We start from the raw sequence: 25,124 nt of genomic DNA on the forward strand, positions 1-25,124 counted from the left end.
ATTCATCAGTGCAACTCCCCCAGAGGGCTGGTGCCTGACTGTGCCTAGGCCCTGAAGCCCCACCTGAGTGATCATGTAAACATAACCTTGAACTCCACCTCATTTACACATCCATCTCCTGGTGACACTGCCACAAAGCCCTGACAATTGAGTGAGACCCGGTGACAGAACACACGGGAGGCTGGGGCAGCAGGTTTCAAAAACTCACTTTATTCCAATGTGAAATGAAGACGTGATGGTTTAAAAACAAGAAAAAGTTCTTGATCAGCTGTGGGATGTTTGCTTGCTAGCTCCAGCCCACTCCCTTTGAAACAAGGTGTCTGGACAGGCCCCACCCAGGAGCAGCCCTCTCCACAAAGCCTGCACAGGCTCACAGGGGTGGCGACCTGGGCCCACAGGGCTCCAACAGCAGGCACAGGGCAGTGGGAGGGAAGCGGCCCCACTGCTACTCTGTACAAAGTGCCTGTGTGGCAAGGCGCAGGCAGGCCCACAGAGAGGTGACAATCACTCCTGTGTCTGCCAAGACTCCCCCTTCCCAGGATCCATGATTCAGCCCTCGTTCCCCACCCCCCGCCCCACCCCCACTGTGCGTTAGGCAGCTCAGGTTAAAATGGGGAGGATACATTCAGACCACAGCCCCCAAGGTTATCCCCACTGGGGGGCGGGGAGGTGAGTCAGAGCCTGTGGCAGCGCCTCCTGCTAGGCCAAGGGCAGACAGGCAGGGCTGGGTCTGGGAGACCAAGCCGCAGAGCCCTTCCCTCACGCCCCGAAGATTCAGCAAGGCCCAATCACCATGAGGAAGGAAGGCATACCCCAAGCCCCCAGCCCTGCCAGAGCTCCAGCCCCCCATGCCAGGACACAGGAAAAGCCCCCATGTGGTTTCTGGCTTGCAACCTGGACTTTGAGCCAGGTCAGGCCAGGACTGGGGCAGCAAGAGCAGCAGCCATCATGACAAACATACATAGGACCTGAGAAGTCGCATGTGCACGTCACCCCCTCGGAGCGGACGTGTGGCTATGTACAAGGTGGGACGGAGCGAGCCACGTGGGCACCGACACACTCGCGCACATCTGCTTGAGGAACGGACGCCACGCACGCCATTCAAGTGTCTCCAATCAGACCTCTGCGTCGCATACTCATTGACCAGTGCAAACACTTATCTTTTGGGGGGCAGGTGGGCAGGCCAGGCCAGATCCCAGAGGATGCTGGAGGGGGAGGGTGTGGAACATGGAAGAAGAGGACTTGCTTCCTCTCCCAGTCTGCAGGGCACGCCCCTTCCTCCTGGAGTCATGGGGCCACCGACTGTCCATCTGTCTCTCCCTTTCTACGCCTGCAGGCTCGGGGAAGAAGGGTCCTTGGCAGCCGCAGGCTGAGAGCCCACGTCCTGGAGGGGGCCCGCTGCCTCAGGCTCCGTGGCCATGGGTTCCTCAGCCTTGTCCCTGCTCTTGCTGGCCTCCTGCAGCTGGTGCCGCCGCGCCACCTCGGCCTTCAGATTCTCCAAGTCCTTTTGGCTGAGTGGAAGGAGGGGGTGAAAGTGATGTCAGACTGGGCCACACCCCCACCACCCTGCTGGCTCTGGGACACAAGCTGGGCCCCGTCACACATGCAGAGCAAGTGCTCCCTCCCTGAAGCAGGCAGAGTGAGCTCTGCGCACACGCCATGGCCACCAGCGGGGCCTGGCACCCGCGCGCCCTCACGGCCAGCTCAGAGAGGCAGCTCTGCCCACCCCAGTGGAGGGACGTCCAGCGTCTCCCGAGGCTGCGCACAGGAAGGGAGGGCAGCAGAGAAGGAACAGAGCCGGGTTTCACGTGCTGATACCAAAGACGGCTGAAACACGCTGCTAAGCGGTGCGCAAGCAAGGAAGGAAACAGCCGCCGTGCCCAGCACGCTACGACTCTGGTGGGAAGTCAGAGTGTGTGGGGAAGGGCGACAGCAGTGCATTCGCCGTGATGCAGGGGAAGGAGTCACTTTCCGATTCTGAGCCGTGCCAAGGTTGCAGGAGTTCAAATGCAAAAGCCTCCAGGCCCAGCAGCTGGCGGGCGCAGCTCACCTGAGCGGAATGAAGAGGATGCCGTTGATGACGTTGAGCTGCTCCAGGACGCTGGCCATGCTGGGGGCTGTGAACTGAGGGTGGGGGGGACACGCGCCAGTGAGCGAGGCCCGGAGCCAGGGGCGGGCGCACCGCCAGCCCAGGGACCAACCTTGAGGGGCGGGATGTTGGCGCTGGAGCCGTTGCGGTAGATCTCGTTCATAGTGCGCTGCAGGGCCACAGCCTGCTGGGTCAGGCACTTGAGGTATTCAGAGCTCTCCTTGGTCTTCTCGTGGTCCTCGCCCAGCTACAGCAGAGAGGCACAGACAGGGTGGGGGCGGGGTCAGGGCTGCGGGCAGACCCCAGGCTACCCCGGCCTCTCCCGGTCCCCAGCCCCGCCCCAGCCTACCTGCGTCTTGTAGATGGTGTAGCCTTCCTTCTCATGCTGCAGGGCCGAGCGGAACTCAGCTTTGCTCTCATAGACCCGGGCGACCAGGTGGTGGCTGCAGGAGGCCCGGTGAGGCAGGGGGTGTAAGTGGGCTGGGGTGGTGGGGACGAGGGATGGCCGTGGGGGTCTCTACAGCCCTACAGCCCGCCCTATAACTGACCCATGCGGTGCACCACAGCCCAGGGCACACAACAGCAGCAGCAACTCAGAGAAGCCAACTTGTCAGGAGGCAGACTGGGCAGAGCAGGGGTCCCTCTCACGACCTGCCTGGGCCCACGCAGCCTCACCTGAGGGCCACCTTGAGGGCCTTGGGCCCGTGGTACTTGGTGCTGACGGCCAGTGCATTCTCCAGGAAGCGCAGCGACAGGTCATACTCCATCACCCCGTGCAACACTAGCCCGATGTTGTTCTGGGGGAACAGTCGGGGGGCCTGGTCAGCCCTCGCTCTCCAGGACCGAGGCTGGTCCCCGCTGCCTGTCCCCAGCACTCACATCCAGCAGGGCCATCTCCGGGTGGTCCTCCCCGAACACCAGCAGCATGAGGTAGCGGGCGCGGTACAGCAGGCTCAGGGCCGTGGACAGCTGGCTGCTGGCGAAGCAGTACAGGGCCAGGTGCATCTGCAGGTGGGGCCAGGATGGGTCAGGGCGGCTGGGGCCCCCGCGCACGCAGGCCCACCCCCGACTGGCTACTCACGTATTCCTGGATGGTGTTGGGGTGCTCGATGCCCATCACTCGCTCGCTCATCAGCACTGCTTTCTGCTGGTTACTCAGGGCCTGGAGAGAGGGGTGGCGCAGCCCAACACTGGCTCCACCGCAGCTGCGCGGCAGGGAGCCCAAGCCCACTGCTATGGCCGGGGCTTCTAGGCCCCACCAAGACCTTTTAAAAACCCGTCGTCCCAACGGTCTATGCTGACGTGTACACACAAAGCTAAAACCTCACTACAGCAACACCTAACAGAGACTGAAACCCACGCCCACACCAACGGCAAAAGCAGCCCCTTTGCCTGGAGAGGCAGAGGGGGCCTAAAGCCTGCCCTCCTGAGTGGCCTTTTGAAGCTGCAGGGCAATCAGGGCCATCAGTGCCTGCCGCCCACCAGAGAGGTCCCCTTGCCATCACCCCCATGAGGGGAAGCCCTGCACCCCTTTTTCCTGTCAGGGCACACGAAGCTCGCGAACTCCCCCAGGGCTCACAGAACAAGCAAGGCCTGGGGTCTCCCCATAGGGGCCCCAAGATGAGCAGCACCCTAGCCCTGCGGACAGGGACCCCTTCTGATCCAGCACACGGGGGCTGCAGGCCCACCTCGGCATAGTCGCCCATGATGTAGTGCAGCCGGGCCAGGAGGCGCAGGCAGGCGCAGATCTCCACGTGCATGGCTCCGTACACGTTGTTGAACAGGTTCAAGGCCTCACTGATGAGCTCACAGCCCTCCTTCAGGAAGCCTGCGGGGCACCCCACGGAGAGCAAGGTCAGGGCTGGGCCGAAGGGGGCTCCCACCTCCACGCAGCCCACCTGGCCACGCACCCTGCTGTACTTTGGCCTGCCCGCTCTGAAAGAAGTGGAAGGCGTCCGAGGCCTTGGGGTTGACGTGTTTGACCACGGGGAAGATGTTCAGCACGTCCTCCTCGGTGAAGGCGGGCTTGTGGCGGCTGTCGAAGCTGTATTCCTTCAGCAGGATCTGGGGGACACAGCCCAGCGCCCACAGGCAGCCTCAGCTCCTGGCCACCACCAGTGCTATCTGGACACTGCCCCCACGGCCCTGTGACCCACCTGGATTCCAGTTTTCAGGGAGATCTCCCGCAGCAGCGTGATCTTCTGCAGACCGTATGTCTCCACGGCCTGGTCCACGGTCTCACTGCAAGGGGCAGCAGGCGCTGAGCAGCCCAGCCCCCGGCCCAAGCAGCAGCTGCTTCCCCATGACCCCTGGGAGCCCCACCTCTCCTTCCCCAAACCCGGGGTGCTCCAGGCCCGCTGTGACCAGGGCTGGACGCCGGCCCCACGCCTCCAGCTCACGCACCACTCCAGGGTGAAATCAAAGTAGTTCTTGGCCTCCTGGCAGATGTTCTTCCAGAGCTCCTGCGGGGTCATGACAGCCCAGGCTGTGTTGTCCGCCGCCCCTGGGGGCCGGTTTTTCCTCCTCTTGTTCCTCTTCTTGGAGACCAGCTCGTCGGCTGGCAGGTGTGCCACGGGGTTGGGGTAGGAGCTCAGGAAGCAGTTCAGGAAGTGGCTGATGGCGGCAGAGAGGCCCGAGAGCTCCACTCCCTGAGGGAGATTTTTGATCCAAGTCAGAGGCCCTCGTGGCCCGACCCAGGGCTCTTCCCTAGGGCCCCACATCGCAAAGGGAGGCCCTGGCCAGGCGGGACAGAGGTGGGGGCACCTGCAAGTATGTCTTGAAGATGTGCTTAGCAGAGCGCGTGATGAGCTCCCCGATGCCAATTTTCTGGAAGTGGTGGAAGAGGATAGTCTTGGTCAGGCCCACTTCCACCCTGCTCAACCCCCACCCCGACCCTGCCCAAGCGCCTCTCACATAGATGTGGTCCAGCTGCTCGCGGGCCGGGCTCCGCAGCACCAAGTCCAGCACCTTGCCCAGGTAGCGCATGTTGATCCCGCGCTGGCGCATCACCTCGGCCAGCGTGGCCCCGTCCATGGGCAGCACCGCGTGGTCTGTGCAGTCTTTCACCTGCGGACTGCAGCAGGTCAGGCCCCCCAGCCCTCCCTGGCACTCCCGGGGAGCTCCCGCTGTCCTAGGACCCTGGGAGAAGGAAGGGGCTGAGACCCCAGCTCCCGGTCAGGAGACACCCACAGCGAGGATGGGAGCAGTGAGCAGGGGCAAGGGGGCGAAGAGCCGAGAGCCCAGCAGGGAGCTGGCGGCACAGAATCTGTGGCCGCGAGGGAAGGAGTGGGGCGAGCAGCTGGGGGACCAGGATAGGACCTGCACCCAACCCCCCTGTACCTCCTAGGCTCCCCACCTGGCGTGGCCTCCGCCTTGCCTGACTCGCAAGCTCCAGAGTCGGTGACAGATGGGGCAGCAGAGCCTGCCACAGCCCCCTCCCCACGTCCCCCACCCGCTCTTGCGGGCCGCCCTCACCAAGCCAGGGATCTGGCAAGAGAGCAGGAAGGCGGCCGCATCCTTCAGCAGCTGCTTCTGGTCCCGAACTTCGTCCTGGCAGGACTCAGGAAAGCGCACCCCTGGGGGACAGCGAGCACAGAGGCTGGAGCCAGGCAGGGAGAGGCAAGGGCGGGCCCTGGGCGCCTGGGCTGCGGGGACCAGTGCTGAGGGGCGCACAGGTCTACCGCCACCGCCACCCCACCACGTGCCGTCCCCACCGCTAGAGGGCCTGTCGAGGCCCCAGCTGCTTGCCTGGCGAGAAGATATCAGGGTTAAAGCGGATGTCGAAGGCCGTGCTGCTGATGGAGCCGACGGCCTTGCACGCATTACGGATCACCTCCCGGCTCCGAGGGTCTGCTGTGGAGAGACAGCCTGATGGGAGGCAGCCCCACGCCTCTCCCCCAGCTGCTTGGGATGTCTGCCCGCTCCCGTGGGGCTGGGTCACGAGCCACCCGCCAGGGAGCAGCTACCAGGGCAGGCTTCAGGCCCCGCCCCCGACATCCACAGCAGATGCACCTGTGCCGTCGTCAGAGGCGATGGTCTCCGCCAGCTCCTTCACCTTGGCCAGGCCGCTCGCACTGCCGCCCTCCTCCTCACTTCCCGCCTCAGGGCCCGGGGGGTCTGCAGGCCTGGCCTCTGAGGAGAGGGGCCCACCATTCTCCAGCGGGGCGGGGCTCTCGGCCTTGCCGGCCTTCTGCTGCATCAGCTGCAGGGCAGCCAACTTCATGAAGAGGAGGTACCTGGTGCAGGAGATGGAAAAGGGGACCCAGAAGCCTTGCTGGCCGCAGGGCCCACAGCCAGCTCCCGGGCTCCTGCCTGCCGGACACAGCGCACACACACAGGCAGCCCAGCAACTCTTACTGGGCAGCAGCAGGTTGCAGCCAGACAGCGCGCCCTCCCCAGGAAGAAGGCAGCTGGCAGAGCAGGACCAGGACTCCCTGCCCAGGCCGGGGCACTCAGCAAGGGCAGAAACACCACAGGCGTCGTGAGGAAAGAACCATTCACAGTGTGCGACATTCGACGTGGCCGACCGCTAAGCAGTGATCTCCAGTGCCCTGCCGCCGGGCCCCGAGTGAGACATTTTAGCCGCCTCAGCAGACTCCACAGGCTGCTTAAGAGCAGAGCACCGCTCTGGCTGATGTCCAGGCGAAGAGCTCGCGAGCCGCAACTACAACGCAGCCCCTGGATCTGTGCATGTCACCGCCTGACTCGGAGTCGGTGGGGACAGGGCGCCAGCGAGGCTGTGCCGACTGGGTCCGAACTAGCCCAAGTGTCCAAACATCCCCCTTCACAGATGCGGCCCAGGACAACCAGGTGACCCCCCCCCTGCCCCGGCCCGGCGGCGGCTCGCTCCTCACCTGTGCTCCACAAAGGCGTCCACCAGCTCCTGGCGTAGGCAGCAGAGCTTGTGCCGGTGGGCGCGGGGGAAGCCGGCGCGGACACACTCCTCGGGCAGCTCCTCGCCAGGCACGGGCAGGAAGTTGAGGTCGGGAGGGAAGGTGCGCAGCAAGTCGAGGATGTAGTGGCGGCCGTCGTTGCCGATGATGCCCTTGCACTCGACCGAGGAGCACAGCTCCACCTCCTCGTCTCGGTCATTGAGCACCCGGTGCCGCAGGAGCTTGAGGGGCCGGCTCGTGCGCTCCAGCAGCTCCAGGTACCGCGGGTGCGACACTACCGTCTTGCCAAAGTCAATGGAGCCGTAGATGACGCTCTGCTCCTGGTCCCGCTCCAGGATGCCGGGGATGATGGACTGGGCCGTGACACGATAGCCACGGTAATCCACCACCACCGTGCCCAGCGTGTACAGCCCCTCCACGTCCACCGCGTTGTACGTGCGCACGCCGTTCAGGTCGTTGGTGGGTGCCACGTAGGCCGCCACGTCCCCGCCGAAGTCCTTGTAGTGGTCGCGGACGTCGAAGCCCAGGCTGAAGAAGATGTTGTTCCAGATGAACATCTGCATCTTGGTCTCCTCGCTGGGGTTGATGGCCATCACGTTGCCGTCAATGACAGCCATGGCGCCTCGCGTGGCTGCCGCGGTGAAGTCGCTGTGCACCTGCCAAGGCCAAGGAGGGAGGGTGAGGGAGGCGCCGCCCAGCGGAGACCTGGCCTGGTCCCACCTTGGCCACCCTCTCCCAGACTGTGGGGGCGACAGGGCAGGCCTGCCATGGCAGCTGAGCAACCTTAGCAAAAGGCAAGAAAACTACTCCCCAGAGGGAACACACACTCAGAGACAGAAGCGCCACACACTTAACAAGGCACGTGAAGACTGGAGTAGGCGTGCGAGATCCACTGGGTGTGTGCCGGCTGAACTTGGAGAGGAACCTTGACCTTTATGAGGTGTCTACAAGGTCACAGGAAGCAACGCCCACAAAGGACCTGGCATGACCCCTGGCAAAGTTAGTGCCCAAGAATTACAGCTCTTACTTTTACTATTATCTCTATGCAGGAAGATTACGGGGTTTTAAAAAGTTACTATTTTTTTCTCATTTCTCTTAGTTAACAGTACTAATAACTTTTAAGCCCAAGTGAGCTGACAGCATGACCCAGTGTGCTGCCACACTTGTGGGGCTGGGGCAGGCAGCAGTGCCCGGGGAGGGCTCCATGTGGCCAGTGAAGGGCATACATGGGTCAGATGGTGGCACTCGGCCCTGATGCAAAGGAAGTACAGCCCTCTCCCTCCCTAGAGACCAGACAGGAGTGGTCTGACAGAGGCAGTAGGTTGACAGGGCTGGGCCCAGCCCAGCTACCCTCTGTTGCTAGAGCGCCAGCCGGCAGGTGGTGGTGAGGCCAAAGCGTCCAGGCACACGGGGCTCAGGCACCTTGAAGATGGCTCTTTCTCGGAGCAGCCGCTCAGGCAGATTCTTGCGGGGCAGCTCCCTTGTTGTCTGCAGTTCCTCGTTCCAGTCCCGGGTCTGCAGAGCAGGCAGGGAGATGCAGGTTCAGTGTGAGCAGTCCCCTTCTTCCCCCTCCCCATGGACAGTCCCCAGCCCCCTAAGTGAACAGACGGCAGGCAGAGCCTCCGGCAGCAGCACAGAGCCCAGCGTGGCACCGGGGAGGGCACCCACGCTGCACGCACCTGTCCGGGAATGTGCTCCTCGTAGCCCAGCCTCGAGGTATAGGCATCCTCGGCACGCACACAGTCCATAGCGTGCTCGGCCTGGGGGGCCGTCCAGCTGTACACCTGGAATGGGGTGGCGATCCTCTCGAACGGGTGGCGCTGGACCCTGTGGCAAGCAGGGGACGGGGAGATGGGCAGCCCACCAAGTTCAGAGCCGGCCACAGACCCCTTCTGAGCCCAACAACCACCTCAACCCCTGCTCCCGCATCTTCTGGCCCAAGAGTCAGGCGGAAGCAGATGGGCACCTGCCCAGGGCTGCTGTCTGACAGCTTCCTCCAGGGGTGCTCCTGACACCGGGGGCGCAGGAGTTCACGCAGGCTGGCCCACTCTAACCCCCTGGGGCACAAGTCAAGGCAGGGTGACGGCACAGGCGCTACCTCTTCTTCTGCAGCACGGCAAAGTTCTTCTTGAAGGTCGGGCTGATCTGGTTGAGCAGCTCCACCAGGGAATGGCTGAGGAAGCGGGGGCTGGCAGGCTTGGGGTTGAAGTGATAGGCTGTGGACCTGCAGGAGAGGGCAGTGCTGAGCCCCAGGCCCTGAGGCGCAGGGCCCGCCGGGAGCCACGGGGCCGACAGGGACTCACTGGTTCAGGTAGAAGCCCCGTGTGGACGCGGTGATGCTGACTTGCCGGTCCTCAGCTGTGATCACAAACAGGTACATGAGGTCACCGTGCATCTTGCGGTTCCCAGGGGGCGGGTTCCAGCCGCTCATGGTGAGCACTTTCAGGCACTGCAAGGGCTGCAGGGTTGCCAGCCATGACCAGGCCTGCCTCCTAGTAGGGTGCCCTCCCCGTCCCACCAGAGACCCTCTTCTTTTGCTCCCCAGTGAGCCCCACCTTCCAGTCACGGTTCTGGGGCTGCAGGGGACACAACGGTCGCTCCCGGCTCCCTGGCAGGATGTACTCCGGTGGCGTGCAGTCGATGGGGTCCATCTCCAAACCCTTCTTCCGCCTCCCGCTGTCTGAGGGACCCGAGGCTGGTGGTCAGCCCTGGGCCAGCCACCTCCTTCCCTCAAGGTGGCTTCCGGGTAGAGGGCCCAGGCCTCAGCCCCTTGGCCAGCCCCTGGCCTCCTTGCCCTCCTGCCCACCCTGGGTCCCAGCACCGCCTGCACCTCCCAGGTCGCCATCCGTGAAGACACTCAGGAAGGACAAGGAGTTGCAGTCAACCCCATTGAAGGCATCAGCTGGGTCCAGGCTCTTGAGCAGGTCTCGGACATGGCGCACGTGGATGCGGGCCTCTCGAACCGTATATGGCTCTGTCGGGGGAGAGGCCAGTGTTACCAGGGCGGGGGCCTCCCTCCCCTCCACAACTACTTGCCTAGCACAGGGAATGGGAGAGGGGGGAGCAGGTGCAATTGGCTGGCTTGAATTCTCAACTTAGGCTTCCACTTTCAAGTTTCATTATGAACACATGAGCAGGTGCTCCAGTTTGCACTTGCACACACATGCACACGTGCACGCGCGCACACATCCTGTCTGCTGGTGGGCAGGGACCCTTGCTCACAAAGAACCTTCCGCAGAATGCCAACTGAGGACATACAGGCCTTGGGGACCACAAGGTCCCCACGGAAGCCCTCACTCAGGGGTGTCCTGAGGCTGTACAGGTTGCTCCCACTTCAACACTGCCCCCCCAGAGTGCTTCATGGGTGGTTCTTTTGTGGGGATGGGGGAGCCTGAGTGGCTTCTACCCAGAGTACTGGAGCATACAGGAGCCTCGATTTTACACCCAAACCATGCTCCACCCCTCACTGACAGCTCCTCCGTACTGGGCCTGATCTCCCACTCCAAAGGGAGATGAGACTTAACACTTATCCTGCCTGAATTTCATCAGGCTGGCTCCTAACCCAGTCTGGCTTTGTTCAGAATTATGACTGTTCTTTAAACCATAGGCCATGCCACTGAGGGTGCAGGTGTGGTATCCTGAGCAGTAGACCTGTACTCCGGTCCCATATCCACTGGCTCATTTGTGAGAGAGTTGCCAGCAGGGGCAGGCAGCACACCACCTGGGGTCCTCCCCTGGCTGACCACTCTCAACTTCCAAACCAACCTTCCACCACGCGGAGCACTGAGCCCTCCTGCAGCCCCTCCACGCTGCGCAGCTCTGAGAAGTGGTCCAGCATGTTGCCGTCTAGGTGCAGTGAGAAGCAGGTGCGGTGACACGTGTCCTCACGGTCCATGAGCACCTGGTGGATCTCCTGCACCATCTCCTGGGGTGACACCTGCCAAGAAAAGGCCCAGCCCAGGCCACCCTGCTGAATGGCCACACAGCAAGGAACCAGGACACAGCACCTACACCCAGCCCAAAGTTCCCAAATCCCTAGAATAAATGCCCCCCAATACTCAGCCTCCCACAGGGCTTTCAAATTCTAAGCCCTGTCCAGACACACCATGCCCCTTTGCACCTGTGTACGCATAGGATAGAGCCTAGTGGTCCTGCCACGACCATAAACTACTCCTGCAGACCAAAGGCGGGCCTGGAGCAGAGCACGGGAGATGGCAGGACAGGGAGAGAAACCAAACAAACTGGCTTCCTCCTTTGTCCAACGCCAGGGTTCTCAATGTAAACGGCCTTCGCCTTCCAGAAGCAGTGCTCTGGGGCCCCAGTCTATGTCTATGGAGAACGACCTAAGAGAGCCTGGCCTGGGTCCCCAGAGTTACCAGCCTGCAAGGCCTCTGGGTTGGCTCTGCCCTTGGAGACCACCAGTATGACCCACCCCACTGGCAGATGGTAAAATCACGGCCCAGAGAAGTGACCTACTAAGGTCCCAGAGCAAGAAGCTGAGAGTCCTGGGACCCCAACAACATTATTTCCCTTCCCAAACAGGGCTGCAGTCCCTGCTGGTTCTTGTGCCCTGGCAATGAGGCAATGACCTGGACTTGATTCCTATGCCCACCCTGGGCAAGGCCCAGCAAAAAAGGTGAGATTTGGATCCAGATGGCCCAGGCCCTGGTCCCCTAAGCCCCGTCCTCCCTCTGACCTGCAGGGAGAAGGGCTCGATCCCAGGGGCCAGGATCTTCACAGAAAAGCCGGTGTCCTGAATGACAATGACTTCCTGTCCCGTGGTCTCATCTCCTGGCTCAGTCTCATCCAGCCCGTTCTCCCTCTGAGGCTCGGCTGCCCCATCCTCCTTCTTCAGGCTGTCTGGGCAGTCTCCATTCAGCAGCATGACTGATGGTGGCTCTGCAGGTGACAAAAAAGGAGCTAAGTCAGAGGCGCCTGTGTGCCTTGCCTGAGCCCAGTGGGCACACGCCCTGTGGGATGGGGGCTGCCCTAGCCCTGACAGTGCAACCCACCTCGCCCTCCGCACGCCTGCAGACCACCACCTTCTCACATACCCTCCCTTCTCGCACGCTGCTCCTCCACCCTCCACAGCCGGGCTTTCACCTCAAGCTGCTGCCCAAACCACACCCTGCTCAAGGCCAAGGCCACGGGGCTTCTCTAGTGCACCTGGCATGCCAGCAGCGCCCTACACCACCAGCCTGTCCCCCTCTTCCTCCTTTTTCCTGACCAGCGCAACACTCCTGCCCTGCCCTCTCTAGCTCCGGGCTGTTCCATGGTACTGAGCTGTGGGTGCTGGGGTCCCAGCCTTGGCCCCTCATTCTCACCTCACCTCTCCCATGCCTCAAACACCCTCCTGCCTCATAGCTCATGCTTTTCATTAAAAGTTGCCAACAGGGAGCCAGCTCTGTGGCATGGTGGATAAAGCCGCTGCCTGCAGTGTGGGCATCCCATAGGAGTACTGGTTCAAGTCCCAGTTGTTCCTCTTACAATTTAGCTCTCTGCTGTGGCCTGGGAAAGCGGTGGAAGATGGTCCAACAGCTTGGACTGCTGCACCCACGTGGGAGACCAGGAAGAAGCTCCCGGATCTTGGCTTCAGATTGGCTCAGTTTCAACCCTTGCGGCCATTTGGGGAGTGACCCAGTGGATGGAAGACCTCTCTCTCTCTGCCTCTCTGTAACTCTGCCTTTCAAATAAAAAATAACTCTTAAAAAAAAAAAAAAGTTGCCAACTGTCCTCCAGGCATCAACAGCTAGCTGCCCCCTGGGTGTCAATGCAGTCTCGATGGAACCCCCTGCTCTGTCTAGTCCTCAATCCAGTCACCCAACCTCACATTCCAACTGGACGGGGGCTGGCCTCTGCAGCCCTGGCCTGGGCACAGGTACCCATCATGCTCCAGGAAAGCACCTGCAGCCCTTCTCTTAGTAACTGCACTCTTCCCAAGTACAGTTTCTTCTGCCAGCACACTCGGGCCTCCACCTGACGTCACCCCTGTCGCTCCCAGCCCCTGCCTCAAGCTCCTAGGCATCCTTTAGGGCCAAGGGGAAACAAGCCTGATTCCAGAAGCCTGCCCAACAAGCCTCACTAGCAGAATGAGCCCCTGGTTCCCAGGAGACAGGACAGCATGCTGCTGTGCTCTCGGTGGCAGCTCTACCTCCCACCTGCCCGCCCAGGCCCAGTGAAAAGGCGTCAGATCCATGAATGGACTACAGCTACCTTCAGCTACATCAGACACCCGTGAGCAGGTAGGGGCATGAGGCCACACCATCCACCTCTCCCCAGGAGACACGGGAAGAGGGGAGCCTTCCCTTCAGCAAAATACAGCCTTCCAAATACCTGGACTCCTGTCACCCAAATACATGACTCCTGGCTTCAACCTGACCTAGCCCTGGCTGCTGTGATCACCGGGGAGCCAACCAATGGATCAAAGGCCTCTGTCCGTCCTTCTCAGTCACCTTATCTTTCAAATAAGTAAATAAATAAATCTCTACGAAAGAAAAGACAGACCAGACCACAGCCTGCCTAAAAACCCACTTGGCAAATGAGAACCCTGGCCGCCAAGGCCCGCTTGTTAGGACAAGCTGACCCCCTTGGCTTGGCGCTCAACAATCCCGGGTCTGAGCAAGGCTGTGGGGAGGACGGCTCCCCTGCTCTGATCTCAGCTCCCCTCATCCCTGGCTGTCAGCAGTGGGCATGCAGCGCCTTTCTCCAGCACTCTACGGGCCCTGCTCAGACCCCCAGACGTGTGGAGTAGCACAGGGGCACACACAGGACCCGAAAAGAAGCCACCCTTTTCCCTTAGCCCTCAACTCAGTGATAACTAGGGCCTCCAGGAGATCAGGTAAGGGCCCTCTTTCCTCTCTCCAAACCTGGATGAAACTCCCAAGAACCACAAGGACACACTAGGAGCCAACAGCCCTGGCAGGGAAACCGGAAGCCCCTGGAGAGGGAGTGGCCCCATCGGAAAGGCAGACGGGAGGGTCAGCCTTCCAATCGTCAGAGGGACAGCAGAGAGCAACAGCTGCCCCCACCGAGCACCCGGGAAGCGCCCTGCTGGCTGGCAGCCCCAGCAAGGGCCCCACCCAAAGGGCAGCAGCAGTTTCGAGCTCTCAGATGGGTCAGAGACCTGGCTCCAGACAGGCAGCCTGTGCTCCCTGGGATGTCTGGAGTGGGGATGACACAGGGAAGGGCGGAAGACAAGGCAAGGTGGCCCCAGCTCCTACTCCTTCCCCAGCCCAGGGAGCCCGGCACCCCTGGGGCTGCGACAGCCAGTCTTGTCCCTCCCCTTCCTCCAAGGGACCCTGAAGGTCTCCCTCCCACTAGATTAAGGCCCAGTGACCTCCCCGGCAGGAGGCCCAGCTAGTTGGCGCTGCCCCCACGGCCCACCTGGTGCAGTCGGCGGCTGCCCTCTCCTCAGCTCTGGGTATTCGGGGCTGCCATGGCAGCGAGGTGACCGGCGTTCCAGCTCCGGCCCAGCAGAGCCTGTGGTCCCAGCTCCGGCCTCTGCCACTACCCTTGCCCTAACACGGCTGGAGCTCCAGCTGGCTTCGGGTTTCAGTGAGGCCAGGCCTGTTGGGGCGGCCTGGGGAAGGGCACGTTCCCCCTGCCTTGAATCCTGCTCAAGGTCGGCCAGAAGGACGGCTGAGGGCCAGGAGGCCGCAGTGGCTCCGGGACCCCAAAGGGTGCTGTTCTCAGCGCTCAGGCCTACGTCTCCAGGTGCCCCAGAGAGGGACTCGCTGCTGGTGGAGCCGTTAAAGGAACAGGAGAACCCCGAATTTGTACTCCCTGGATCCCTCAGGATTGAGGGACCAGGGGACTGGCTGGAACGCACAGGGCCCAGCAAAGGGGTCCTCTCTTCAGCTCCAACCCTCCTAGAGGTGGGCAAGACTGCTTCTGCCAGCTGCTGGCAACAGCTGGCACAGACCCAGGCCCAGGCCATGAAGTGGCCACCCCTGCCCACCCGTCCCACACACTGGTGCCCTGCCTGCCTGCTGGGTCAAGAGGCTGGTGGAGCCTCTGGCTCCTGCTGCCCCCTGCAGGTGACCTGGCAGCTATCCCCTCTCCCTTCGTCACTGGTTCTGGTGGGAGGGGGATGGGCCCCCACTCTCCCAGAGGACAAATGCACTGGCGCCCTGAGCCTCCAAGCTCCACCAGGAAGCTGGCAGGCTCTCTTCCCAGCAGCCCCTGCGCTGCCAGGAGCAAACCAAGTGTCTCCCCCAGGGAAAACAGAGCTGGCAGCAGGAGGCTGAAGGCCGCTGGGCTGCAGAGAAGCGGCATGCCCAGCCCCGCCAGGGCGCCTTCCCAGGCCTCTGACTTGTTGCCAAGGCCCAGCCAGGGCTGCTGCACTGTCCATACTAACCAGCAGGGGTGGGCTGGGGAGCAAAGGCCCTGCCTCTCCAGGGCCCCTCTCCCCCAGGCCTCACACAAAGACCAGCTGGTAAGAAGACTAAGCCCAGGTAGAGCTCCCACCCCACCCCTAAACATCCCTAACCCTCTGGAGAAGGGGGAAGGGCAAGGCAGCCTGGCAATGACCTCAGGGGAGTGTGGATGAGCATCGCCACTCAGATCACCACAGAGCAGGGCTGCTCCAGGCCTCACCCGCAGCAGGTCCCTAACTCAACTAAACCGCCCTGTCTCACTAGTGAAACTGAGGCTCCCGAAGACGAATAAGCAAGCTGCCCAACGTCACAGAGGCAACCGGCAGCAAAGCAGTCAAGAGGAGACCGGGTGTGGCGCCCAAGCTCGGGCCTGAGCACAAGCCACTGTGCTTCCTGGGGCCGAGCTGCAGAGCAAGAGGTGAGCAGCACTGGCTTCCTCCTAGGCCTCGGGCCACAGCCTGAGACGGCGAGCTTTCTCCAGTCATTGGCTCCCCAAAGCCTCTATACCCCCAGGCCAGCACCACCCCCCTCCCCCAAACCAGGAGGCAGCTCTGAGGATCAGGCTTTAGTGAAAAAGGGTGGGAGGGGGTGCCCAGTGCTTTATTCACAGGCAAGCTCCGCTGGCACTGTGCACACACCAGTGCACACGCACGGGCACGGACAGACCAGTGAAGGGAGAAGCATATCCCAGCCCTGGCTTGGCAGCACACGACTCCCACAAGCAGCAAATAGAAGAAACTTAGGCCACCACAGGTGGCCTCTGTGTGCCTCCCCAATCTGGCATGGTCTCAAGAGACAGTGCCAAAGCCAGGCCACACCCCAGCCAAAGACTCAGCAGCTGAGGCCCCAGCAGGAAGTAAGGCCCCAAAAGGCACATCACTCCACCCCAGAAACCCAAGGCTGCAAGGAATGGGCAAGGCAGCAGGCCGCCTAGACTGAAGACCCCAAGGAAGCAGGCACCTGTGTCTCCTTCCGGGGCCCACCCAGGCCAGAGCAGGTCTGCAGGGTCTGAAGACAGTCCAGGGTTCCAATAGCTCCTCTGTCCAGACCCCAGCCAAGAAAGAGCACCAGGATCCCACTGGGGGAGCTCCTGTGAGCCCCTAAATCCTCTCCAGTCGGCCATCACCTTCTCCTCCCTCTCTAGGCCTCAACTCCAGGGATCCCTCCCCTAGGCAGAACCTGAAAAACCTGCCCGTTCTCTTCACCCCTAAATTCCCAAGCAGGTAACAGACCCTTGTCCACCCCCCCACAGGTCCTGATCACCTCTCTTTAAAGAGACTGGGGAGCCTTCCAGAGCTAAGTCCTGATGGGGGGGGGGGGTCTGCCGGGGGCCTACACGAAGGCTCCTTTTTTCTTCTGATAGACCCAGGCTGGCTATCTACACTAGCTTCCCAGGGACACAGGAGCCAAGGGCCTATCCACTGAGAACGCTCCCAGCTTCCCCAAGACGAACAGCTGTGCCCTGCCCCTGCCCCTGCCCCAGCTCACCCCACAAGGAGGCCCTGGCTGAGGGGCCTCGTTCAGGCCCTCTGGGAGCTCCCCCACCAGACTCTCCCTCCCCTCTCTCCTACAGGAGCTCTGGCTCCCACACCTGAGCTAAACCAACCCGCCACGCTCCTGCTCCTCCCCCTCTCCCCACCAGGCTGGGTCAGCCTTGGCATTCTGGCCGTGAGCTACAAATCCAAAAAGCTTCCCCAACAACCAAATGGCTGTGTGACCTTGGGCGAGTCAGTTCAGCTCCTCTGGTCTCTCAGCTGCAGGGGAAAACGGCAGCCCTAGCCCCCTCTTATCTAGCTTGCTCCGCTGATTCAGAACACACCCTGGTGGGCTGTGGTTATCAGCAACTGTTTTTGCTCCAGCCTTGGCTGAGGCAATCAGCAAGGCTCCTTGGTACCTGCCCCCACCCCAAGGTAACTCAGCTGTGCACCGGGGTGGGGGCTGGGTCAGGAGGCCTACCCAAGCTGCCTCCTGGGAAGCAGATGATGATTAAGGGCTAAGACCACAAGTGCCTACTGAGTTAGTGGGAGTTCTGCACTCCCACTGCTACCCAGGGTCCAGCCCCCAGGCTGGGGCGCTGACAGCTGAGGGGCTGGCCCGAGAGGCGGTGTAAGGAGCGGCAGGCCGTGCCCCAGACAAGCTGCAGCCACTCCCAAAAGCAATGGCCACGACAGCCCCCCTGGGGGAGAACGAGGAGCTCCACTCCACACTAATGACCTTTGCCTTAAACACAGCAACTCGAGTCTGACCCACTTTTCGCAATAAGGCAGGTTAATGATCAAGTTCTGGCACAAACACCTCTCCCTGCCATGGAGCTGGCATTCCCCCATACACCGGCAGACCCCCGGGGTCAGCCGACCTGGAAGAGCAATGACCAGAGCCTGAGGACCTGCAGTTAACACCTTGCCCCTGAGAATGAACTAGAGACGCCCCCTCACAACACCTCTCGCCCGCTCGCCCACCCCCGGGCAACTTGTGCTCTTCCCGGACCAAGCTTGGGAACCCTTAAACGAAGCCCAGCCCTGCCGTCGCAGGCGTTGTCCGGGAGCCCGAAGCGGAAAGGGAGCGGCCCGAGGCAGAACGGCCCGCAAGTGTCAGAGTGACCCCAGGCCAGAAGCTTCCCCCGCCGGGGGCCGCAGGGGGTGGGGCCGAGCCCATCTGTCCGCCGCGGCGGCGCACCCCGACACCGCGTGTGCGCGCACGTGTCCCCGCGACCCGGCGCGCGTGTGCCCGCCGGAGCTGCCCTTCCCGGGACCCCACGTGCGAAGCCCAGGCCGCCGCCGGGGGCGACAGTGAAGGTGACCTTCAGGGCGGGGGCGGCCCGACGCAGGGCCCCGCGAGGTGCCACCGGGCCTGGCGCTTAGGGAAGGCAGCGGTCCCCGCGGAGTCCCAAGCCCGCCCGCCCGGCCCGGTCCAGGCCCCCGCCCAGCTACCCACTGGCCCCGGCCCCGCTCACCGGCCGCACTCGGCCTCCCCTTGCCGCCGGCCTGCGGGCCGTGCTCTCGGGCGTTGTCGGCCGGGGCGGCCGCCGGCAACTCGTCCGTCTTGATGACCATGGCGGCGGGAGCGGGCGTCCGGCTCAGCTGTCCGCGCCGCCCGCCGCGCCACTAACCCAAGTGCCCTGCGCGCCGCGGCCGCTGCGGGAAGGACGGAGTCACCGGCCCACGTGGTGCGCGCTGTAGCCTTTGACCCCTCCGCCGCTCCCCTGCCCCGCCCTCGCGCCCGGCCCGGCCCACGGAAGCTCGCGAGGGACAAAACGCGCCGCGCCTCGTCGGCCGTCCACCGACGCGGTGACTTTCCCGAATGCCTTAAAGGCAACGCGTTCTGACACAAGGGAGAGGGAAACTTTGGCCTCTCGAGGGGCGGGGCCTCAGGGACGCGTCCCTGCCGTTCGCGGCCCATCAGGCGGTCGCCGTGACCTTGGGTGGAGACTGGTCTAGGACCGACATGCTCAACCTCCCCTCCCCCAGCGACCCTCTACTTCCTATTGCAAATTTGCCCAGTGACCGTGCGCTCGCTGGACGGCGCCCTCCTCACCGAGGTGTCCTTTCCCGCCCAGGGAGTGGGAGTAGGGTGGAGGGCAGCCTAGGACACAGTCACCGGGCCTGGGGATGAAGTGTCGAACTTTATCCTGAGCCACAAGGCCCCCTCCCCCAGCAGCGTCCTGGACACCCCACCCCGCCACAGGGAGTGTCACTTGCAGGCTGGTATCCTCGCTTTACTGTGCAGAAAACTGTGACCAAGGTCGCACAGGGAGCGAGATTAGAGCTAGGTCAGTGGACATCCACAGCCTGGACCCTTGAGTTCATATTTGGTGGGGACTGAGGAGCCAGGTTGGCGATGGCTGCAGAGGTGACGCTTGAACTGGGTCATTGCCAAGGACATCTCCAGACACACGGGGCTGGTCTTTCTGCACAGGCCCAGGGAGCCCTTGTGAAGCTCTCCATGCATGTGCCCAGCGTTTGCCAGGATTTATGCGTCTGGGGAAGCTGAAGTGGGGCGGGGGGGGGGGGTGCGGAATGCCTACCTAAGGCCTTGCACAGACTGCAAAGGAAAGTAGACTTTGTCCTGCAGTTGCAGGCAGTGAGAAATGGAGCCAGTGAAAGGAGGAAGGCTTTAAACACGAGGAAGGGAGGTGAAAGTGATAAGATTCGCGTCTCAGAATGATCCCTGTGGCCGCTGGGGATTGGAGGGTAGATAAGGAAGACTGAGCTGGGCTGGGGAGGTGAGTTAGGACTGTTGCACAAAAAGGCTGGAAATCTGAGCCAGACCTGACTCCTGGATCTACACAGAAGGCAGGTATGCGGGAACCTGACACCGGATCACATCGGAAGTCTCTCTCGGTCTTTTAATATATACTTATTTATTTGAAAGGCACAGTAACAGAGAGAGGGAGGGAAAGGCAGAGAAGAGAGATCTTCCATGCACTGCTTCACTCCCCAAATGGCTGTGGGCCAGTGAACCAGCAGGTGGGCTCGACCACTCTCTCTCTCCCATTCAAATAAAGAAACAAGCAAATAATGTAAAAGGCCACACCCACCTATCTCGCCTCACCCATCTATTGGGAGGAGGTGGTGGTCACCGGAGCACGTTAGGGAGTGTGGAACACTCTGAGCCCCAAGTCTTCCATACAGGGACTGCAAGACCCGCAGGAACTCAGGGCTGCGGGAGGATCAGCAGTGAATCAGGCCCAGCTTCTGCAGGAAGCAGTTTCTTTTTTTTTTTTTTTTTTTTTTTTTTTTTTTTTTTGACAGGCAGAGTAGACAGTGAGAGAGAGAGACAGAGAGAAAGGTCTTCCTTTGCCGTTGGTTCACCCTCCAATGGCCGCTGCACCACGCTGATCCGATGGCAGGAACCAGGTACTTCTCCTGGTCTCCCATGGGGTGCAGGGCCCAAGCACTTGGGCCATCCTCCACTGCACTCCCTGGCCACAGCAGAGAGCTGGCCTGGAAGAGGGGCAACCGGGACAGAATCCGGCGCCCCGACTGGGACTAGAACCTGGTGTGCCAGCGCCGCAAGGCGGAGGATTAGCCTAGTGAGCCGCGGCACCGGCCAGGAAGCAGTTTCAATCTGCAGAACAAACAGATGGACGAATTCTGGGAAGAGGTTGCTCTGAACTGAGTTGTGTTTGTTTCTGGGAGGCAGACACACATACACACAGAAGGAGCGCCTCATCCACTGGTTCACACCCCAAATGCCCACAGCTGCAGCTAGGCCTGACTGAAGCCAGGAACCAGAACCTCAATCCAGGTCTCCCACTCAGCTGTGGCTGCTGCCTCCCAGTATCCCCCCTTAATAGGAAGTTGGAGTCAGGAACCAGAGCCAGGACTTGAACCCGGGTACTCCACTGTGGGATGTGGGCTTCCTGACTGGTATTTTCACTGCTAGGCCAAATGCCCTCCCCTGAACCAAGTTGCGAAGGGTAAGAAGGATTTTAATGAACATGTCAGAGGAATGATGCGGTCACACATGGAAGGGAGAACTACAGAAATTTATTTCCTTTTTAGTTACTTTTACAAATATTTTAACTTGGGGCCAGCACTGTGGCACAGCAGGTTAATGCCCTGGCCTGAAGCGCCGGCATCCTGTTTGGGCGCCGTTTCTAGTCCTGGCTGCTCCTCTTCCCATCCAGCTCTCTGCTGTGGCCTACTCCCTGGGCCCCTTCACCCACGTGGGAGACCAGAAAGAAGCTCCTGGCTCCTGGCTTCAGATGGGCAAAGCTCCAGCTGTTGTAGCCATTTGGGGAGTAGAACAGCGGATGAAACACCTCTCTCTCTGTCTCTACCTCTCTCTGTAGCTTTCAAATAAATAAAAGAAATATTAAAAAAGAAATATTTTAACTTTCCTAATTTTATTTTATCTATCTTTTCATTTAAAAAATTTTAATACAGGCGCTGGCACTGTGGCATACTTGCTAAAGCCCCCGCCTGCAGTGCTGGCATCCCATGTAGGCACTGGTTTCAGTCCCAGCTGCTGCACTTCTGATCCAGCACCCTGCTAGTGTGCCTGGGAAAGCAGCAGACGAGGACCCAAGTGCTTGGGCCCCTACACCCACTTGAGAGACCTGAAAGAAGTGCCAGGCTCCTGGGTTCAGATCTGCCTAGCTTCACGCATTGCTGCCATTTGGGGAGTGAACCAATGGGCGGAAGACCTCTTTCTCTCTCCTTCTGCCTCTGCCTCTGTAACTCTGCCTTTCAAATAAATTAAATAAATCTTTTAAAAAGGTTTTAATACAGTTCAAACTGGTCTTTCTGGTTTATTTCAGCTTTTTTGCTGCCAGGCCCGGGGCCAGAGACTGCTTCAGCTTCTCCACCTTCTCTCTCTCTCTCTCTCTTTTTTTTTTTTTTTTTTTTTTTTTGACAGGCAGAGTGGACAGTGAGAGAGAGAGACAGAGAGAAAGGTCTTCCTTTGCCGTTGGTTCACCCTCCAATGGCCGCCGCGGCCGGCGCTCTGCGGCCGGCGCACCGCGCTGATCCGATGGCAGGAGCCAGGAGCCAGGTGCTTTTCCTGGTCTCCCATGGGGTGCAGGGCCCAAGCACCTGGGCCATCCTCCACTGCACTCCCTGGCCACAGCAGAGGGCTGGCCTGGAAGAGGGGCAACCGGGACAGAATCCGGCGCCCCGACCGGGACTAGAACCCGGTGTGCCGGCGCCGCTAGGCGGAGGATTAGCCTACTGAGCCGCGGCGCCGGCCTCTCTCTCTCTTTTTTTTAAGATTTATTTATTTGAAAGAGTTACACAGAGAGAAAGAGAGAGAGAGAGAGAGAGAGAGAGAGAGAGATGTTCCATCCGATGGTTCACTCCCCAATGGGCTGCAACGGCTGGAGCTGCACCAATCCAAAGCCAGGAGCCAGGAGCTTCTTCTGGGTTTCTCATGCAGGTGCAGCGGCCCAAGGACTTGGGCCATCTTCTACTGCTTTCCCAGGTCATAGCAGAGAGCTAGATCAGAACTGGAGCAGCCGGGTCTCGAACTGGTGCCCATATGGGATGCCAGCATTTCAGGCCAGGGAGTTAACCCTCTGCGCCATAGCGCCGGCCCCATTTTCTTTTTTTTTTTTTTTTTTTTTTTTTAAGATTTATCTCCACCTTCTCCTTGTCTGTGATGACCAACGTGTAAAGACACTATGCAGCAAACTTTAAACTTCACAATGTCCTTATTCTTCCTGATCTTGATAGACTTAGCATTCTCTCACCCGGCTGTCAGCAACAAGACCTTGATTTCTCCAATTTTCCGAGGCATGAAGATGAGGCTGCAGACTAGTACCGCAGCAAGAATTGAGAAAGGCAGAAGGGAGCTCGGGCTTCCTAATGTTAAATAGGTAATGCATTCACATAGTTCAAACTCCAAAAAGTACAAAAGGGCATACAGTGAACAGTCCCTCACTGGCCCCTGGCCAACCAACCAAGTGTGTGTGGACTCATACATGTCTCCCTTTAAGTTCATGCAGGGTTGAGCCTTTGTCCTAGTGGTGGGACACCCACATCCCATATCAGAGTGCCTGGATTCAAGTCCCGACTTCACTTCCAATGCCAGCATCCTGCTAATGTGCACCCTGGGAGGCAAGAAAATGTGTCTTATGAAAAACTATGCATAGATTTCAATTTTTTTCCACTTACATCAACATCTTTTAATTCCATTTTCCATAATCTTTTTGAATTAACCTTGGACACGTGCAGTGTATATGCAGAGAGTATCTCCAGAAGAGTGTAGAAGGTAAACTTGGTTGGTTCACTCTAGGTCTGTGCCAGGCTGAAGCCAGGAGCCTGGGATTCCATGAGGGTCTTCCACATGGGTGCAGGGGCCCAGGCACTTGGGCCATCTTCCTCTGCCTTCCCAGGTGCATGAGCGGGGAACTGAATGAAAGGTGGAACCAATGATGACATAGGATGCCGGCGATGCAGGTGGCCGCTCTACCCACTGGGCCTTGATGCCGGCCCCCCGCTGCTCTCTCAATATTTAGGCTTCCCTTGCAGATCTTCCCTTGTATCCAGAGCTCTGGATCTCTGTGCTCTCCCTGTCCTCATAAGCAATGTCTGTGTTAGCTGCTGCCAGCGTGGAGGCTGGTAACCAGTCTATCCGTGAGCCTCATGACTAACCAGTGCCACAGCCTTAGGCTCTGGAACTTGTCTTCCCCTTTCTCTCACAGGCTCCTGTTGCACAACTCCCATCCTCAGGGCTCCCGGCGGCACTCCTGAGGCAGGCCCCTGTGTAAAGATGCTGCATAAAGGGGCCAGCATTGTGGCATAGCGAGTTGAGCTGCCGCCTGTGACCCCAGCATCTGGTATAGGAGTCCCAGCTGCTCCACTTCCGATCCAGCTCTCCGCTAATGAGCCTGGGAAAACAATGGAAGATGGCTCAGGTGCTTGGGCCCCTGCCACCCATGTGAGACATCCAGATGGAGGTCCAAGCTCCTTGCTTTGGCCTGGCCCAGCCTCAGCTGTTGTGGCTGTTTGGGGAGTGAACCAGCAGATGGAAGAGCTCTCCCTCTCTCTGTGTAACTCTGCCTTTCAAATAAATAAATAAATCTTCATAAAGAAAGGATGTTGTAAAAGGACAAAGAGAATTTTTATGTAGGCTGAGACCAGCTGGCATCACCTGCTTAGAGCTTCCCACCTCCCTAATTACCCCACCTCCCCCTCCCTTGCAGAGTTCCCCTGGGCCTCGGAGGGGTGGAGCAGGAACCCAAACCTCTTTTACCTTCCTGGTCTGACTCTGGGGACCCCTAAATGTCTCACCCCCATCAACCCCAAACCTGTGTGGGCAGAACTTCTAGAGAGGAAGGGAAGACAACCAGTGAGATGCTGCAGGCCTCGGGCTCCCCACCTAAAACACGGAGGGCTTGCGTGGATGTCCTCGGAGGGTTGTCTGTTGCCAACATTGCCCAGCTTGGCTCCCAACTGTGACTCTGGGATGGACTCAGCCCAGCAGCTCCAGGGGTCTGCTTGGGAGACCCTGAAGTCAAACTGCCCAACATGTGGACTGAGAGGGGTGGAGGCAGTTCCGCAAAAGGGAGATAGGCCTTGTTATTAGAGGGGTTTGGGGCAAAACCATTAGGTTCCTTGCATCCTTAGAACATCCTTAGAACATGCCTGGAGGTGGCTGGGGCTGGCATTATGGCACAGGAGGTTAAGCCACCCCTTGCAATGCCAGCTTCCCATATTGGAGCACAGACTCAACCCCCAGCTGCTCCTTTTCTGATCCAGGTTCCTGCTAGTGCACCTGGGAAAGCAGCAGCAATGACCCAGATGTTTGGGCCCCTGCACCCACGTGGGAGACGCAGATGGAGTTCCTGTTGTTGTGGTCATTTGTGTTAGTGAGCCAGCAATGGAAGATCTCTCCCTGTCTCTGCCACTCTGCCTTTCCAATAAACAAATAAGTAAATATTTTTTTTAATAAAAGGACTTAAAGTGGCTATCTTTTTTTTTTTTTTTTTTTGACACGCAGAGTGGACAGTGAGAGAGAGAGAGAGAGAGAGAAAGGTCTTCCTTTGCCGTTGGTTCACCCTCCAATGGCCACCGCGGCTGGCGCATCGCGCTGATCCGAAGGCAGGAGCCAGGTGTTTCTCCTGGTCTCCCATGGGGTGCAGGGCCCAAGGGCTTGGGCCATCCTCCACTAAACTCCCTGGCCACAGCAGAGAGCTGGCCTGGAAGAGGGGCAACTGGGCCAGAATCCGGTGCCCCGACCGGGACTAGAACCCGTTGTGCCGGCGCCGCAAGGCGGAGGATTAGCCTATTGAGCTGCGGCACCGGCCTTAGAGTGGCTATCTTTTTG

The 25,124-nt window shown here is 60.2% G+C and overlaps 1 protein-coding gene across 4 annotated transcripts; it reads right to left on the reverse strand.

Moving 5' to 3' along the window:
• Positions 1-189: 189 nt before the first annotated feature.
• On the reverse strand, positions 190-18,528 carry CLUH (clustered mitochondria homolog). 4 transcript variants are annotated; one of them, XM_051824496.2, is made up of 26 exons: positions 18,310-18,528; positions 11,678-11,880; positions 10,747-10,918; positions 9,812-9,955; positions 9,537-9,661; positions 9,285-9,439; positions 9,080-9,205; positions 8,661-8,808; positions 8,404-8,496; positions 6,943-7,637; positions 6,101-6,324; positions 5,837-5,938; positions 5,564-5,664; positions 5,003-5,155; positions 4,853-4,915; positions 4,493-4,737; positions 4,246-4,330; positions 4,000-4,153; positions 3,778-3,917; positions 3,171-3,251; positions 2,969-3,094; positions 2,765-2,886; positions 2,439-2,532; positions 2,202-2,336; positions 2,051-2,124; positions 190-1,511 (listed from the first exon to the last, which is right to left on the reverse strand). In XM_051824496.2, exons 1-26 carry the CDS (start codon positions 18,407-18,409, stop codon positions 1,325-1,327), a joined length of 4,047 nt encoding a protein of 1,348 aa, XP_051680456.1. In that variant the 5' UTR covers positions 18,410-18,528; the 3' UTR covers positions 190-1,324. The 4 variants fall into 4 exon arrangements, with proteins under 4 accessions (XP_051680456.1, XP_051680455.1, XP_008269134.3 ...); XM_051824495.2 differs by having other exon boundaries at positions 5,837-5,941; positions 18,310-18,527; XM_008270912.4 differs by lacking the exon at positions 18,310-18,528 and adding an exon at positions 14,365-14,982.
• Between the last annotated feature and the right edge of the window lie 6,596 nt (positions 18,529-25,124).

The sequence above is a fragment of the Oryctolagus cuniculus genome, chromosome 17 (assembly GCF_964237555.1).
Source record: "Oryctolagus cuniculus chromosome 17, mOryCun1.1, whole genome shotgun sequence".
Taxonomy (NCBI): domain Eukaryota; kingdom Metazoa; phylum Chordata; class Mammalia; order Lagomorpha; family Leporidae; genus Oryctolagus; species Oryctolagus cuniculus.